An 18,716-nucleotide genomic window follows, 5' to 3' on the forward strand; every position below is an offset into this window, starting at 1 on the left:
CCTCACTACATTTATTCACTGTTACAAGCTTAAGAAAAGCAAAAGAATACATATCACTCTTTACTACATACAGGTTCTGACTAAATTTTTTAATGACATTTTTTGGTACGGTTTTAGAAGTCTGGCATATTTGAAGAATAGAAATTAGCAGAATATAACTGGTATTTGGTATCCATAAACGGGGAGATAAAGTGAAAAGTTTTGGCATGAAACAGATAAGGGCTTTTTAGTCTTAGCTCTGCTACCATTAGCTTTATGTTTTTGGAAAGTTAATCTCTCTAATTTCATTTAATTTTTTTCTGTTACTAAATTCTGCTTTTGAAAATTACAAACATAATAGCTTCGTGTTCTTGATGCATGGTAGATATTTAGTAATTCTTTTTCTTTCACTGTATGAAAGGTGTCTATAAATACTCCAGAGAGCCTTTTTATTATTCTCTTCATTCATACATACATAATTTGAGATAGTAAACCTGACTCATGATATTTTAATTTTGTAAAGTTGCTCACAACTGAATGTCTTTACTTGTTGTTGTTTTTGTTGTTAGGTGTCATTGAGCCTCCTGACTCACAGCAGTCCTATACTAAACCATGCCCACTTCTGCACCATCATCACAGTCTCTGCGAAGCTCAGACCCATTGTTGCAGTAACTATGTCAGTCCATCTTCTTGAGAGTTCTCCTCTTATCCCCCACCTTGCCAATTCTGAGGACAACTTCAAACCCAAATATTATTAGAGAATTTTTTTCATAAGTTTAACTGGTTACAATACAGTTCTGGTTGTATAAGCATAGAAGTAATCATATTCCAAATTCTAAACAGTAAGTCTAGTCAGCTGTCTAGCTTGCATTGCATCATACATTCAGCTTAACCCTGCTTGCTTTGCGATTCCCCAAAACCATTCCTTATATTCCATATTGGACTGTAATATTATGCAGAATTTCATTCCCTGATTTTCCCTTTTCTTCTATAACTCGTTTGTTGTTTCTTTTAGGATTTTAATACTATTTTCCTGTTCTTTATCCAAAACTTTCTACTTAAATCTTTCCTCCTTACTTGTTTATTGGAAAACAACAAGTCATTTGTAATACATTTGACCACTCTGAAAAGTATTTCTAATTTGTGGTATGTATGTGAGTACGCATTTATTTTTGTTGTGTGCCTTCAAGTTAAACTGACTCGTAGCTGACCCTCTAGCAGGTTTTCAGAGACTTTAAATTGCATGGGAGGAGATTGTGCATCTTTTCCGTGCAGAACAGCTGGTGCATTCAAACCATATACCTTAGAGTTGGCAGACAAACTTCTTAACACTAGGCCACCAGAGCTCTGTATTTATTTATAAATATACTTTTAAAATTAGATTGATCAGTATGGTTCTGTTCTTTTCACTATTTATTATAAGCCTTTTACCAGTCACAGAATCATCTTTGACAACATGGTTTTTTAAAATGTTGATATATTTAATGTTCATATTGGAAAACTCTTTTGGTCTAGTTCATAGAGAATTGTGCTGGTAAACTAAAGGTCACACCTCATGGTTCAGGCCCACTCAGGAAAAAGATATGCCTTCTTCCATGTAATTTATAGCCTCAGAACTGATTGACGAGTCAGCTATGACCGTGTTAGGAGTCAGGGTTGTTAGGTGCTATGAAGTTGGTTCCAACTCGTAGTTACCCTGTGTATAAGAGCCCGGTCTTGCACCATCCTCACACTTTCTGATATGCTTGAGTGTGTTATTGCAACCACTGTGTCATTTCATTTCATTGAGAGTTGCAAATGGAGCAAATGCAAAGTGGGGATGTCAGAGTCTGACTTTCACTATCTCCACAAAGGAGAACTGTCCCCATCATTAATTTCCAGTATATATGCAACAATGAATGAATGGAAATCAAGTTTTCTGTAAACTTTTGTTAAAATATCAATAAGAAATTTTAAAATAACATCCAGTGTATAAAACCAATCCTTTGGTAAGACATAGTCCTCCACACTGCTGCACCTACTTGTATTAATCACCAGGCTCTATATTCGTTGCAAAAGTTGGGAGGTGTGTGTGAGGGAAAGTATAGTACACAAATATAAGAAGCCTCTGAGTTTTCTTAATCATCCAGCAAACCTCTTCTCATAGCAGTCCTGAGTTCACTCTTCCTTCAGTTGTCCAGAAGCAAAATCCTTTAACTCTGGATCCATCTCTAGGATTCTGTCAGGCAACATAAGCTACATCTCACTGCAGGCTCTCCTCAGTCTCTCTAGCTCTTACTCTTATGTTGACCTTGCAGCTATCGATGATGTTGAAGACAGTGGTCAACTGCCAACCATTTCTCTGTATTAGAGGCAGCTGGAGATCATGCCTCCAGGGCTGCTAAAGCAATGGCAATAGTTGCTAACGCATAGTTCTAATACAGCAAGGGTCTTTCTGTTTTTCACCAACCTTCTATTTCACTAAGAATGATGTCCTTTTTTTTTTTTTTTTTCCTTCTCCTCTCTCCCCATCCCTGTTAGCCCTCCAAGTTTGGTTCTTTCTGTGTAAAAACCTTCCCAAAGCTTGTTATACTATTGATTTTATGCCATAATTGTCCTCTTATGACTGAATTATGTCATTGAACATGATTTGTTCTCGTTTAATCTGTGCTGTGCACTGTTTCAAAAATTCTTGTTAATTTTTTAGTGATGTGTGAATGTACCACAGTTTCTTTAGCTGTTGAACACGTGGGTTGTTTCTAATGCTTGGTATTATAAATGGTGCTTGTAAGTCAAAGTATATAAGTTTGTGTTACAGCTCTTATTTCTTTGGAATATAAACCTAGTCCTGGAATTGGTGGTAGGAAGAAGCTTTGATGGCTTATTGTCAAACAGATGTGCTGCCAAATGAGAGGCACATGATTCAAATCCGTCAGCTGCTCCACAGTAGAAAATTAGGCAGTAAACTCCTATGCAATTTACTGCCTCTAAAAACCTTCTAAAGGGTCAGCTATGAGTCAGTTCCAACTCAACAGCACTTAACAAGAACAACAGTTGGTGGTGGAGTCAGGACTCAAACCCAGTCCAGTTTATACTTTAAAGCCCTTGGTGTTTACCACATGATTTTGTCTTAAAAATATCTAACCAAGCTCATAGCTATCAAACCATTCTATGCTTTTGTCAGAATTGAGAATCCTTTTTCTCATTGTCAGTAAGATATCTTCAAAATAAAATATTTTACTGGTTATAAAACCCTGGTCCTAAAAATATTAGGAAAAAGCGTAGAACAAGCTAGATTATTGATCAGAAAGACTTTTAGCATATAGATGTGCCCCATAGCTGTAGGGTTCTTCTGGTCTCCCTGCTAGAATAGGCACTATCTGTAAGATTTTTAAATAACCTGTCCATAAAATTATCCAAACTGTTTTCTCTTTAATGGACTTTCTCTGCATTACCTTTCTCTTCAGTGAATGTTATAAAGGGAATTCTCTCTTCATTTCCTATACTTTTTTCTCCAAGTCAAAGCTAAGTTGTATATTTTCTGCCACAGCCTCCTGATTTATATGATAACAACACATCCCTCAGTTTGTCTCGAGATGCCTCTGTATTTCAAGATGAGAGCAACATGTCTGTTTTAGATATTCCCACTACCACTCCAGAAAAGCAGGTAATGCAGGTAAATGGGTTTTATTCTCATAGTGAACTTGGTAGTATGTTGGGGAAGAATAGAGGTAATGATGGTGGTGATATGTGTGACATGTCAAAGATGATTGGGCCTCTTGGTCCTGGAAATAAAGGCTTTGAAATGTAGCTTTAAGGTGGAATGGTGGGTTACATGACAACTGACATTATTCATCCCTGTGAGCATAAACAGGCACAGCAGAACTTAAGGGAAGTCACAAGTGTGAGCATCCTGATAGGTGACCAGAAATACTAGCTTCATTTTAAGACAGAGTTAAAAATAATTGCCCTGACAATTTAGTGTATGTGTTTATGTTATACTAACAATGAAAATTTTTGTTAAATAAAAATTAATTGACCTATTCTGGAGGTATCAAAAAAACCTCTAATCTGAACGCAAAAATTCTGTATGTTTTCAGTCAGGGTGCTACCGGAGAGTACAAAACCCTGGAAAGTTTTTACTCCAGAGCTGCAATGCTAGCTAAAGAAAGCTTGGCTTTAGGAATAGAGTTCCCATTTTGATGATATAGGAAGGATAGGTCAAGGACCTTCTCATTTTGGGGTTTTTTTATCCTATTTCTTATTTCCAAATAATCAGCAGTAAAGTATACATGCCTTAAGCTATGCAAACAGCCCTCACTAGCTGTGGGATTGGCTGGAATAGCAGAGGGAGCATCAGTATTGGGTGAGAGCCCTTGGTTAATTCCTCCTACAGGCACGTCCCTCAATGATGTGCTATTTATGTTCCTTACTCAGATGCACCAGGGCCGAGGTAGGCTGGGCGAGGAAGACTCTGATGTAGATATTGAAGGGGATGAGGAGGAGGAGGAGGAGGATGGGAAACCTAAGACTCCAGCCCCAGTGAGTATGCTTACAGAAAGCTTATGGTTATGGTATATCCTTATATGATAGGAGTCCCAACAGCATGGGGCAGGCCAAATCTCAAGGTGATAACAGAAAGTTCCCATAGTGAGTCCCCCAGCCTGACTATTAATAATTGGAACCAGCTGGATAAGTTTATCCACATAATTTCTTATGAGGTAGCAAGGGTGGCTGGTGGTGGCTTTCTGGCCTCTTGCTCAGTTGATAGGACTGTGACTCAGCTGATCTCATTCAGGAAGGTGAAGATGGAGATGGTAATCTTGCAGATGAAGAAGGAGGAACTGCACAACAGCCTCAAGCCAGTGTCTTGTATGAAGATTTGCTTATGTCTGAAGGAGAAGATGATGAGGAAGATGCTGGAAGTGATGAAGAAGGTGATAATCCTTTTTCTGGTATGTCTAGCTCCTTTGTTTCTGCTCCTCTGTAGCTCACTATAGGACTCTTAGGATTAGATAGGAAACTGTTGGTCACATATTATGTTATCAGATTCTGACTGATGAGGAAAATGGTGGGGATGCTTGCCATGGTTTGGAGGAAAACAACATCAGGTAATGGACAGCAGAGTGCTACAGGGCTCTGACCGGTCCCCAAAGGGCTAGGCATCAGATTACTTTCAATTCTCAGACATTTCCTGAGCACCTAATGGAGCCAGGCAGGCACTCTCATAGGCCATGGAGATGCACAGGAGGAACAAGACATATGCCTCTCTTCAGGAACTCACACAAAGAATCTGTGACATACACAGTAGAACTGACAATACTGAGCACTCGTATAATATGATGATGAGTATATTCATTAGTCTCAAAGGAAGATCTACAGTACAGGGTGTAAAAAACATGGCAAGGGATAAGACAATACCCACATAGATTGAAATACTTGCTAAAGATGAGAAAGAATTGTGAGGTATATCAACAGGGAAGGAAAATTAAGGAATACATTTATTTGTATTGCTCCCCTGTAGTAACGGGGGTGGGGGGAGGAAGTAGAGGAGGCGATAACAGGGAAACAAAAAAGGGCGGGGGGATAAACCATGTAAGTTGAATTGAGAGAGAAAAGAGAATTTGAATTCCATTTCCCAACTACATATCCAATGTTTGATGCTACACATTTAAAAGAGGGGGATCTGAGTGGAGGAATGCCTGTGTAAATATGTGGAAGTGACTGTAAGAGGAAGCCCAAGATTAATTCTGTCAAATTTATCTCTTAATGATCCAGGATCTATTTCTTTTTACAGCTATTCAGTTGAGTGAAAGTGGAAGTGACTCAGATGTGGAATCCAATGGAATTAGACCCAAACAGCCTCATATGCTACAAGAGAACACAAGAATGGATATAGAAAATGAAGAAAGCTTGATGTCCTATGAGGGAGACGGTGGGGAGGCTTCCCGTGGTTTGGAGGATAGCAACATCAGGTAATAGGCAACAACATGCCCCAAGGTTGTGGCATCAGTACCCAGCAATGTCACAGGACTAAGTGTCATTTTACTTTCACATTCATCAGACATTTACTGAGTACCTGCTAGGGTTAGACACGGTGCTAGGCCATGGGGATACATAGAGGAATAAGACATATCTTGCCTTGTAACTCAGAGTCTAGTAAAAGAGATTGATAGAAACAAATTACAAGTAGAATATGATAAAAGTATGAATTAGGAGTCTGCTTAAATAGATAGGGTGACAGCATGGACGATCTTTATAGATGGAACAATATAATCAAAGGTACAGAAATATAGATAATGTAAAGTTTGTTGCTCAGCTGAGCTAAAGGAAGTTGTTGGAAGTTGAAACACTAGAAATGGCAAGGGATTACATTTTGGAAGACCTAAAATGACATATTAAGATGTTTAGATTCTATCCTGAGTAGTAAGAATTGTCACTTTAAATAAAAGTAAATAACTCTCAGGGCAACATGAGACAGACATTGGAAATGAAGGAGCAAAGTTCAGGGCTATTTATAAGGTAAATCAATTGGATTTAGGAGGTAAGGAAATCAGATGAATGTGGAAATGTCAGATAGTAAAGAGGAAGAACAAGTATTAGATGGAATAGGAAAGGAGGGGGAAATTAATTTGGTTTTACATATCCAGCAGTTAGTTGAAGTCTTACATATTCATTCAATAAATATTTATAATTATTATAAAAATAACTAAAATGTTATTCCTTCCTTCAAAGAATTCCATCTAGTGGGAAACATAAAACAGGCAATCATAATATCACATGCTAGCTGTGATAGAAAACCACAGTATTTTTCTTCAACTTAGTAGGGGGCTAGAATATGGGAACTGAGCTGAATTTGGATAAGAATTAGCTTTGATGGTACGGAAATCAAAGGACATACAAGGGAACATGTGCGAAGACACAGTTTTGAAACACAGGGAGCTCAATATGACTGGATATCATGAATGAATAATATAAGAATGTGATAGATTATTTTAGAGGTAGATAAGAGCCAGCTCTTAAATGGCTGAAAATTTTAATCAGGTATTGAATGAATATAGCATGATCAGAGTTACATTTTTTAGAAGGATTCTTTTCCCACAAAAGAAAAAGGAGCAGGCATAACCTAACAGGTTGCAGAAGAATTGCGAATGGCCAATACTTACATGAGAAAAAAAAATCCTTAATAATCAAAGAAATGCAATAGCACAATGAGATACATTTTTATTTTTTTTTTTTACTTATCAGATTGCCAAAGATCAAAATCAATGGCAGTGCCCAATGTTGTAGAAGGTATGAGAAAGTAAGGACATTCTGCTGGTGGTAATGTAAATTGATACTCCTGTGAAGTATAACAGTTTATCGTTAAAAATAAACATATGAAAAGAAAAAAAATAAACATATGTAAATCATCTTTGGCCCCAAATTCCATGTTTAAGAATTTATTCTACAAGAATAATAAAATAACTTCATTAAGATGTCTGTTCAGTTATGTTATGACAGCATTTTTGTTCCTTATATGTTTCTAATAGTGCAAAGATTTAAGACCGCTTAAATGTTGTTTGTAACTGTTAAATTGTGTTATAGCCAACCATAAGTGGAATACTGTGAAGCGATTAAAATGTTAGATGTATCTTTATTGACACAGAAAGATGTTCATTCTCATTAGTTGGGGGAGCAGAGAAAGAGTATATTAATTTTTGTAAATAGAAGAAAAATGTGTTTAGGCATATAACTGCTTAGAAAAGCAATTTTGAAGATCATATGCCAAATAAGTAATCTCTTGGTGGAGTTTTTTGGGTTTTGGAGTGTTATTTTTGTTTGGAGAGGTTTTTTCCCCACCTCTTCTGGTGTTTATGTTCTAATCTGTATGCAATTCATGTGCTTTATGTGTATGAGTTAAGTCTTTATTTTTAGTAAAATTAAAAATGAAAAATAAAGAACCCCCCCTGGCAGAAATGTGAAAATTGAATATGAATGCATTTCAGGAGAGCAAGACTGGAGTCATGAAGCCTTTCAGTAGTGTAGATAAGCGATCACAATGGACTAAAAGCAGTCAGAGTAGAGTTGGAAATGTGTAGATTAAAAAAAGTGAAAAATTGAAGTAGAATCTTCATTACTGTTGATTAACTGTATATTTAGATTAGTAAATCCGTAAGTGGTAGGTATATGCATCAGGCTATCAGCATTTCTGGTTATGTAACCTGACAGTGTGCATTGTTTTGGTACATGAGAGTTTCTTTCATTCAGATTCTTGTGTATATGAATGAAATTGGCATGTTGATATTTCTGAACAGTTTCATTTTTCTCTTGATCTATGGAATGTTTTACAATCATCATTTTATTGTTCAGCAAAGTGAAGTAGGTGTATCCTTTGGTAATGCTTGAAAATAGATCTGGTCAGCTAGAGGATGGTGCCCGAGCTTGAGAGATGACCTGTTTCTCTTCTCAGTTATGGGAGCTATGAGGATCCTGATCCCAAGTCGAACACCCAAGACACAAGCTTCAGCAGCATCGGTGGGTATGAGGTATCGGAGGAGGAAGAAGAGGAGGAGGAAGAGCAGCGCTCTGGGCCGAGTGTGCTAAGCCAGGTCCATCTGTCAGAGGATGAGGAGGACAGTGAGGATTTCCACTCCATTGCTGGGGACAGTGACTTGGACTCTGATGAATGAGACTTTGGTCAACCCTTCCTATTCTCTAACCTAGGTGGTTCACCTCTCCCCAGTTGTGTTTTATATATATATATATATATACACACACACACACACACGTCTGATCTAAAATCACCAGATTACCCAATAGCTTTTCTAGAAAAATAGTAAATGATAATAGTCCTCCTCTCCTGATTTTCCTGGAGTGATGCCTCCCTTTGACCTTAAAGTAAAGCAACCTTTTCCACTACCAAATAAGAAACAGAAACTCCTTTTTCTCTAGTACTTTCCTATAGGTCCATCTATTGCTCTTAGTAACTTTTCCCCCCCTGGAGAAGTAAGAAAAATGATGAAAGAACTAATGACTATGTGTCCTCTTGATGCATTAGAAAATTTCCAATCTTAGTTTTCTACAGGCTGAAACAGGTGACACCAACCTTGTTGGAACAAAGAATTGGTTTATGGTAGATTCTGCAACATGCCACACTTCCCAAACAAATTGCCAGTTATTATTTATTTGATTATACAGGAACCCCGGTGGCCTAATTCTTACAGAATTGTGCTACTAACCTAAAAGTGGCTCTACTCTGGCAATTCAAAGCCACGAGTGACAACTTTGAAGAAAGATCCCTTCCCTTGTGATTTACAGCCTCTGAAACCCTCTGGAAGGTCAGTTATGTGTCAATTTCAGCTCCACACAATAGTGGACTTTTGTATTTGACCTAAACAGTGTCTTGTTCTTAAGTTGATTTAAGTCAGAAAACAAAATCTTTGAAATAATCTGTGTCAGAAATTATAAGTTGTCATGTAAATGTATTGTGCTCAAGAGACAATGATAAGATCCTTAGGTCAAAGACTATCTTCTGTTTCTTTTCATGTTTAGAATATGGTTCTGTGCATAGTAGGTACTCAGAAAATATTCTTGTAATCGTAAACTCCTCTACAGATAATGCTGTTGAGCATCTATTCCACAAACCCTGTATGATATAAGCAAAGGTAAATAAGACATAGTCCCTTTGGAAGAGCTCAATTCAACTGGGAGAGGGAGAGTGGAATTCAGAATATATTAATACATCACAATAGAAGTTATGTACAATTAAGCTAGATATAAAGTATGGAGGGAAATGATCATGTCTGATACATCTTAAAGATAATTTGTATGCTGATTATTGATGAATCAGTGGAATTTAGCAGATGGAAAAGTTAACACAATATAACACAGTGAAATGACAGAGTATGAACTTAATTTCTTTGTACCTGTTTGTTCAGATGGGGGTTTAAATCCTTTGATGCTGGAGTGGTTAGAGATCAGATTGAAAAATGAGAAGGAATCATATCATCAAGAGCTTTACATTTGATGCTATTAAGTGTGAATTTTACATTATAAAAAATGAGCTAGAAGAGTCATATCAAATTTATGTATTATTGAAGAAAGAAATCGTGTAATGTGATCCTATTTTCATAAAAGACGCCATGTGTGTTTATATATGTGTTTATATATACTTGTATATGCCAAGAAAAAGCTCTGAAAGGATTTGCACTAAACTGTTACAGTGATAACCTCTGGGGATTGTTGTTGAAGGGAAGGAAGTTATATGTTTTGTATATATGAGGTGAGGTATCGTTTCTGTATTTCTAAAATTTCTCCAAGTATGCTTTTTGTAATAAATTTTTAATTCCAGTAACTGTGGAGAATGGTTTTAAAGGTGCAAATCTAGTTCAGGTAAGGAAGAATGGAACCTGAGCTAACACTAACATTGTGATGCTGATGATAGGAGAGGAATTTGAGAGCATTTTAGGAAATAAGGATCAACAGGATTTGATGCTCAGTTGTCATTTTAGGGTAGAGGAGAACAAACGTTTCCAGAATTTTTATTTGAATGACTTGGTGTCATTTATTCAGTTATCCGGCTCCTTATTTTTGAGGGAGAGAACTCAGGCTGCTATTTGGTATTGTGATGTAGATAAGAGACAGAGACAGAATTAGATAAACTCCTCTATGTTTAAAAAAAGGAGCTCTGGTGGCCTAGTAGTAAGAAGTTGCTCTCCAATCCCAAAGGCACATGGCTCAAATCTACCAGATGCTCCACAGAAGAAGGATGGGCAGTCTTTACTCCCTTGGGATTTACTGCCTCTGACAACCCACTAGAGGGTCAATTATGGATTGATTGTGACTCCATGACAAGCAACATGTTTTAAAGAGCCCCTGCTCAGGTAACTAGTAAAATGAGTATGAGGATCCAAGAAGGAGTAAGGTGGGAGTGGAGGGGTGAGAATGGGCAGAGGGGAAAATCATCAGGTCACACAATTTGGTGGGTGTAGGGAGGGATGGGTAAAGGAAATGGGAAAGATCAAACAAGGATCTGGAAAGACAGGGCATAGTTGAATGATGATTAATTTTTACAAAACATAATGAAGGATAGTGTGAAAACATGATGTGCATGTAAGCAAACCAATATAAAATATTTTAAAAGCCCCCTGGTGGCTGCTACAGAAAAATCAGCAGTTTGAATTCACCAGCTGTTCCTCAGTTTACTCCTTTAAAATTTATAGCCTTGGAAACCCAGTGGAGAAGGGTTATTAATTGTCACGGACTCCAAAGCAATGAGTTTAAATGTTTTCTTTGGCTAGTGGACAAAGGTATGAGAACCAGACCTAACTCCCCTCTCCAATTGCTGACCCTCCAGGTTTTCAGATGTTTAAACTTGGGTGAAAGATTTCCCATCTTGCCCCAGTGGAGCTACTGGTGGAATCAAACTACCAGAGAGGTGCTGCCTTTGTGTTAGCAGTGCAGCTTCCTATGAACTACACCATCCCCCACACCCCCCACACACACAAATAATCTTACCAGTGAGGTTAAAGAGCATCAATTTAAAATGGTATCACTTTTTTGTGTGATTTCCCCCCCCACACACACCTCCTCCAGAAGTACATAGCAATGTATCTGACAGTGTAGAAGCAGAAAAAGTAAAATAGTTTGAGATGAAAATATGGGCATGAGAGGTGATTGGTACATTTCTTTCTTAATTATAATTTAAAAATTTACACCTTTGTGAGATTAAATATTGTCCCCACATTGTAACAACACACTTGCTGCTTTCTCCCTGTGGTTCTGATTTCCATTCATCCTTCTATCCCTTCCTATCTTCTGGGCTTTATCCTTAGACAAATGCTGCCCATTTGATCTTGTATGGTTGAATGATCTTAGGAAGTATTTTATTATTGTTGTTGTTAAGTGTCCTCATCTACTGTGACTCATAGCGACCCTATGCACCATAGCTCTGAACCCTGTCCTATCCTGAGCCAGTCTCACTGTCTCTGACATACTACCCCCATTACTGTGTCAGTCCGTCTCATCCAGGATCCTCTTCTCCTGTGATGTCCCTTCACCCTTCCAAGAATGATGTCCTTCTCCAAGGACTCTCCTGGCGCACCTGGCCATGTGCCCAGAGTATGTCAGATGGAGCTTCAAAATCTTTGCTCCCAAGGAGCACCTTCGTTTCACACTCTCCGAGACAGACATTTGTTCTCTTGGCAGTCCATGGTATTTTCATTACTCTTCTCCAGCACCATACCTCAAAGGCATCAATTCTTCTGTCATCCTTAGTCTTTGTCCAGCTCTCAGATGCATAACAAGTAATTGTAAAGATCATGGCCTGGATTAGGCACACCATAGTCTGTAGCGCTCTGGAGAGGTCCTTGACAGCAGATTTTCCTGATGTGATTTCTGACTGCTGGTTCCAAGAGTGTGGAATTGAACCAGGAGATGTTAACAATCTCAATCTATCTGTCTTGGTGCTGCTATTGTTATGTGCCATCGAGTCACTTGGAACTCAGAGCAACCCTATGTACAAGAGCCCTAAATCCTCAATCTGGTGCCAGCTTCACTGTCTCTGACACACCTACTCCTGCCACCCCAATCACCGAATTGATCCATCTCATCAAGGGTCTTCCTCTCCTGCGCTGTCCATCGACTCTCCCAAACATGAAGTCCCTCCAAGGCATGGTCCCCTCCTTGCAACATGCCCCAAGTATGTTAGTTGAAGCTTCAGAATCCTTGACTCCAAGGAGCATTCTGGCTTCACCCTCTCCAAGACAAACCTGTTTGTTCTTCTAGCAGTCCATGGTATAATCAACACTCTTCACCACAGCTCAAAGGCATCAATTCTCTTTCTGTCATCCCTAGTCACTGTCCAGCTCTCTGATGCATAGCACACAGTTGCAAAGATTGTAGCCCAGATCAGGCACCCCTTAATCTCTAGCCTGACGTTGCTCTTCAGTACTTTGGAGAGGTCCCTGACAACTGACTTTCCCAATGCAATTTGTCTCTTGATTTCCTGGTTGCTGTTACCAAGAGTGTTGACTGTGGAACCAACTAAACTTACACTCTACTTTCTACCAAGATCTATCTAACATTAGCTATAATATCCCTAGTACTATGACCTCTTAATTCCAGCCTGCACATCTGGCATTTCTGTATTGACATGTTGCTCCAGTTGTTTCTGGATAATTTTCAGCAGAATCTTGCTTGCATGTGATACTAATGGTATTGTTCAATAATTCAACACACTATTGGGTCACCCGTTTTGGGAATGGGAACAAATATTGATCTTTTCCAGTCAGTTGGCCAGCTGGCTGTCTTCCAGATTTCTTGGCGCAACTTAGCACTTCCCGGACTGTCAACTCCTGGAGACTTGTTTTTTGCCAAATTCAGAGCAGCTTGAACTTCCTCCTTCATCACCACAGGCTCCTGTTCGTACGTTATTTCATGAAATTCTTCTGTGTCAGCCAGTTCCTTCTGGTACAGTGACTATGTGTACGCCTTCCAATTTTTTTTAATGTTTCCTAGTTCATTCAGCACTCTAGCCAAAGCATCCTTAAGTATTGCCATTAATGGCTTGAATTTGTTTTTCAACTCCTTCAGCTTAAGAATCGCTGAACGAGTTCGGCCCTTTTGATATTCGGACTCTAGCTCTTTGCACATTTATAATGAAATATCTGTAATGAGTATCTTGTTTTGTCATCCCCAGCTGCCCTTTGATATTTTCTGTTCAGCTCTTTTAATGTCTTGGTTTCTTCCTATAGCTTTGGCTTCTCGGCACTCCAGTGCACTATTCAGAGTGTCATCTGATATCCATCTTGGTCTTTTCTTCCTTTTCAGCCTGTGTAATGATCTTTTCATCTTAATGGCTCATCTTTATTTAGCTGAGAATTCATTTCCAGGCTCACAAACTTCAGAGTTCCCATGACTCTGTTAGACCTTCAAGCATGGTATTCTTTATGATTTTAGTTCTTCATTTTTCTCCCACTTTTCCAGAACCTTAATAGTCCCTTTCAGAGCAGTCTGCAGTGATAACTGGGACCATCTAGTTCTTCTGGACCTAGGTTAGTGGAGATTGTGATTTAAATGGTCCTTTGGACTTGTATGAGTCTTTGATTGGTATTTTATTTAATCTCCATAACCAGTTCCTTTTTTATTTTTTCATACAGTAAAAGTTTGCAAATCTGGTTTTCATTCAGTCTTTCTTACACATTATAGTTGATTAATCAATTATAATGTTTCCTCGAAGCTTTTTTTCCCTCGAAGCTTTTTGCATTGCTTTTCCCTTCCTTCGTCCAGCTTACCTATTTTTGTTCCTCTCTCCCTCTCTTCTAATCCCTAACTCTCTGAGATTCTCTCTCTCTCTCTCTCTCTCTGTGTGTGTGTGTGTGTGTGTGTGTGTGTGATAAAACCCTTTCCTTAGCATTTTATATTCGTGATCTTATGCCATAATTGTCCTTATGATTGATCTTATTTTTGTCCCCATAATTATACCATAATTGAGTTATTTTTACCAGTATAATGTCATCTAAATGCATCTGTGTTGTAGAGTGTTTGACAAATTTTTGACCGATGAATATTACTCTATTTTTTTAATACAACACCATTTCTTTACCTATTCATTTGTTGATGGATATTTGAAGTTGTTTTCAACTCTTTGCTATGTAAATAATGCTGCAATAAACATGAGTGTAAGAATATCACTTTGTGTTGCAGCTCTTATTTCTCTGGGGTACATAACTAGTGGTATTTCTATTCCTAGCTTTCTAAGAAAGGCACAAAAGTGTTTTCCATAGTGATTGCACCCTTTTATATTCCCATCAGCAATGTGTGATAAGTACAGTCTCTCCACATCAACACTAGAGTTTGTTGTTTGTTATCTTATTGAGCATTGCTTTTTTTTTCCCTTGCTGTGTACCATCGAATCTGATCCAGTTGGCATAGGAGGAGATTGCCCCCTCACCAGTGGAGCATCTGTTGTATTTGAACCACGCACAGCTTATTGCCACTAGGCCAACAGAACTCCCTTGAGAATTGCTAATTTTGTTGGGGTGAAATGGAGCTCTAGTGGCAAGAAGCTGCGCTTCAGTCCTGAAGGCATGCAGAATCCCACTAGCTGCTCCTCAGGAGAAGCATGGGCAATCTCCTCTGGTGAGCTTAACTGCCTCTGAAAACCCACTGGAGGGTCAGCTATAGGTCGGTTCCAACTTGCCAGTACATAACAACAACAATAGTACAGAGCTGTGAGTGGTAGTATATTGTCCATATACATATGAGGAAGACCTTTTAATATAACTTATTCAGATATACAAAACAACAACTAAAGCCCAAATTGCAGAAATCAAGAAGTTCTACCAACTTTGCAGTCTGGAATTGACCAAACATTCATTCAAAATGCATTAATAATAATTGGTAACTGGAATGCAAAAGTTGGAAACAGTAGTTGGAAATTATGGCTGGGGAGACAGAAATGAGACTGGAAGTTGAATAATTGTACATTCAATGATTTCTTCCTCACAAATACCTTTAGGAAAGATTATACACATGGACTTAACCTGATGGTATTCACAGGAATCAGATTGACTCCATCTGTGGAAAGAATTGTTGGAAAAGCTCAATATTGGCAATCAAAAGTAAGCCAGGGGAAGACAGTTGGACAGACCATCAGTCATGTGCAAATTTCCAATAAGAAATAGCAAGTCAACAAACCAAAAGGTGACCTTGCATTTCATGACCAAAATCTACCTGAACTTAAAAATCATCTCAAGAATAGGTTTGGGGCATTGAAAACCAGTGATCGAAGATCCAGTGAGTTATGGGATGACATCAAAATTACCATTCATGAAGCAAACAGAAGGTCTTTACAAAGACGGGAGAAAGACCAAAATGAATATCTGAAAATTGCAGTTATTGTTAGGTGCTATCAAGTGTAGTATGAACAACAGACCTGTACTTTGCCCTGTTTTGTGCCATCCTCATCATCCTGGATATACTCAAGCCTGCTGCTGAAGTTTCCATATCAGTTCATCTCATTGAGTTCTTCCTCTTTCTTCCATCCTTACCTAGCAACATGCCTGAAGAATGAGAGTCAAAGCTTCTTAATCTGTTTTAATCTAGGAGCTCTTCTATAACCTGCCCACCTGATGTGACCCTTTTGGTAAATGAGACACTGGTGGCACAGCTTCTAGTATGGCAGTATCCCATAAGCTACAACAGGCCAACAGATAAGTGCTGTACTAATGTACTGTAGAATCGGAACCAACCTATAGCTGACCTGGCAGGTTTTCAGAGGCAGTTAATTGCATGGAAGGAGATTGCCCATCCTCACGTGGAGCATCTAGTGCCCTCAAACCACGTGCCTTCAGGGTTGCAGCACAGTTTTTTGCCACTAGGCAACCTGAGCTTCCTGCTGTACTAATAAATAATAAACACATCAGCCTATACACATCTAAGATAAAATAATGGGCAACATGAAAATCATTCTCCAGTAACCAAACTGACAGGTATTGTACCTCTAACAGCAAACCATAAAGACAATCATACAAATATCTTGGCACAGGACACCCTTTTCTGACTCCAACTGAGGCTGGTGACCATGAGATGGAATGAGGTCTTGGATCGAGATATTGGCAGTATTTGGTTCAGTATCTCAGCTAGTTTAGTGCTAGTGCGTGGGCTGAGGCCCAAGGGCCTAATAGCACCTGGCTATGGCTGAGTTATCTTGGAAGCAATATTTTAAGTCAGCTCAAGAAGACAGTCTCATAATGCAGTGTGTAAAGAGAGAATAAAAAGGGAAGAAACCACTCAGCATTTCTCAAGTTGAAAACTGCGAATGTCAAGTTTTGAGTTGCAATACTGAGATATGTTACACTAAAATTCATGTGTAATCCAAGAAATACCGAAAGAACATAGATACATGGAATCACTGTACTAGAAAGAATTTATCAACACTGAAATATTTAGAAAGTAGCATATGATAAAGAGCCAGTGGTGACGAGGGAAGACATTAAAGCTGGATTGAAAGCTTTGGAAAAAAATAAGGCCCCAGGAATTGACATGTTTTAACTAACATAGGTACTGCTATGTACATGCTCACTAGTCTATGCCAGAAAATTTGGAAGACCGCTACCTTGCCAGCTGACTGGAAGAGATCTGTGATTATTCCCAATCCCAAGAAAGGTGATCCAACAGAATGTGGAAATTGTCAAGCAATATCATTAATACCAAATGCAAGGATCTTTTGACAATTCTATGTCAATGTAATGTTCTAGCCATTTTTGGATGATCTTCAACAATAGTTTCCTTGCATTTGGCCAGAGACAACGGAATGGGTGTAAAGACAATGGATGTGGGGAAGGAATAGAGCCATGGGTTTGAGGGATGGGAGGAAAGGACATCCAGGGGACAGAGAAGGACCCCCTGCTCACAAGGCTCTAGGAATCATTAAGGCTGATTCAACCCTTCCCCCAACTCAATTCCCATCATTTGTCTGCAACTGCCTAGGTTAATATACCCAAAGGAATGTGCAATCATTGAAAGAGCATTTCCAAAAATAGACCCCATATGTCCTTAAAAAGAGGTTGATATTAACCCTTTGGGTGCCGGCCTTGTCAGGCAGAGATGAGAGAAAAAGTCAGGCATCCATGAAGGTCTGTCTGGCCTTTGGACAAAACCCCCCAAGGGGTGAGAGGGGCAACAGACTGGCCAGGAATCTGGACTCCACTTCATGCTTGCTCAGTGTTGGGGGGCGGTACAGGGTCCACAATCCAGGAGATTCAGTCCAGGGAAATGATGTCTGGCCAACAGCCTGTCAAGGAGGGGCCCAAAGGCAGGGTCCCCCCAGGGGCCCAATACTGCTAACACGGCCCGGAGGGGGTGCTGGAGGGGAGCTGTGGTGGGAGCTCCCCACTGGGGCCAATGGGCCCAGGAAGTGGGAAGGGGGTCCCTGGTACTGGAAGAAGTGGCCAATCGCATCCTGCTCCTCTATCGAGGTGATGACAGAAGGACCATAATGCTGACTCTCAGTCTGAAGGAAAGAAAATAAACCTTGGATGTCAGCCCCCAGTGAGAAGCCAGGTGGGTATTCATGTCTTTAGCATTTCCAAAAGGTAACTGACAACAGACTTAGCCAGTGCAATTTATCTTTTGATTTCCTGACTGCTGGTGTCATCCATTTTGATTGTGGAGCCAAGCAAGCTGAAATTGTTAACAACCTCAGTCTCTTCTCCATCCAATATGGTGCTGCCACTTGGCCTATTGGTGAGAATCTTTGTCTTCTTGATGTTGAGATTCAATCCTTGACCTTTGCAGCAAATGCTTGAGGCTCTTCTCAGTTTTCAGCAAGCAAGGTTGTATTATTTGTGTAATGCAGGTAGTTGATGAGTCTTCCTCCAATCCTCATGCCACATTCCTCCTCATAGTGTTCATCCTTCGAAATTATCTGTTCCACATATAGATTGAAAAGGTATGGAGACAAGACATCCTGATGCACTCCTGTCCTGATTTTGAACTATGCAGTGACAACTGCCTCCTGGTTCAAGGATAGGTTTTGCATGAGCACCATCAAGTGTTCTCGGATTCCCATTCTTCTCAAGGTTACCACAATTTGTTGTGATCCACACAAATATATTTGCACAGTCAATGAAACATAGACATTCCTCTGGTACTCTCTGCTTTAAGATCCATCTGACAGTGACAATAATACCTCTAGTGCCACGGCCTCTTCTAAACCCAGCTTGTACTTCTGATAGTTCTCTGTCAATGTACAATTCCAGTCACTTTTTTAT

The 18,716-nt window shown here is 39.2% G+C and overlaps 1 protein-coding gene across 1 annotated transcript in view; it reads left to right on the forward strand.

Moving 5' to 3' along the window:
* The window catches only part of TAF1 (TAF1 RNA polymerase II, TATA box binding protein (TBP)-associated factor, 250kDa), a 113,316-nt gene extending 104,309 nt beyond the window's left edge, over positions 1–9,007 (forward strand). The window contains exons 36-39 of the mRNA XM_006895981.1: positions 3,509–3,634; positions 4,757–4,913; positions 5,756–5,933; positions 8,411–9,007. Coding sequence (XP_006896043.1) covers positions 3,509–3,634; positions 4,757–4,913; positions 5,756–5,933; positions 8,411–8,630 — 681 coding nt within the window. The 3' untranslated portion in view covers positions 8,631–9,007. The remainder of the gene's footprint in view (positions 1–3,508; positions 3,635–4,756; positions 4,914–5,755; positions 5,934–8,410) is intronic.
* Positions 9,008–18,716: the final 9,709 nt, after the last annotated feature.

This window comes from Elephantulus edwardii, unplaced genomic scaffold (genome assembly GCF_000299155.1).
Source record: "Elephantulus edwardii isolate Elephantulus edwardi_28Jun2011 unplaced genomic scaffold, EleEdw1.0 scaffold00178, whole genome shotgun sequence".
Taxonomy (NCBI): domain Eukaryota; kingdom Metazoa; phylum Chordata; class Mammalia; order Macroscelidea; family Macroscelididae; genus Elephantulus; species Elephantulus edwardii.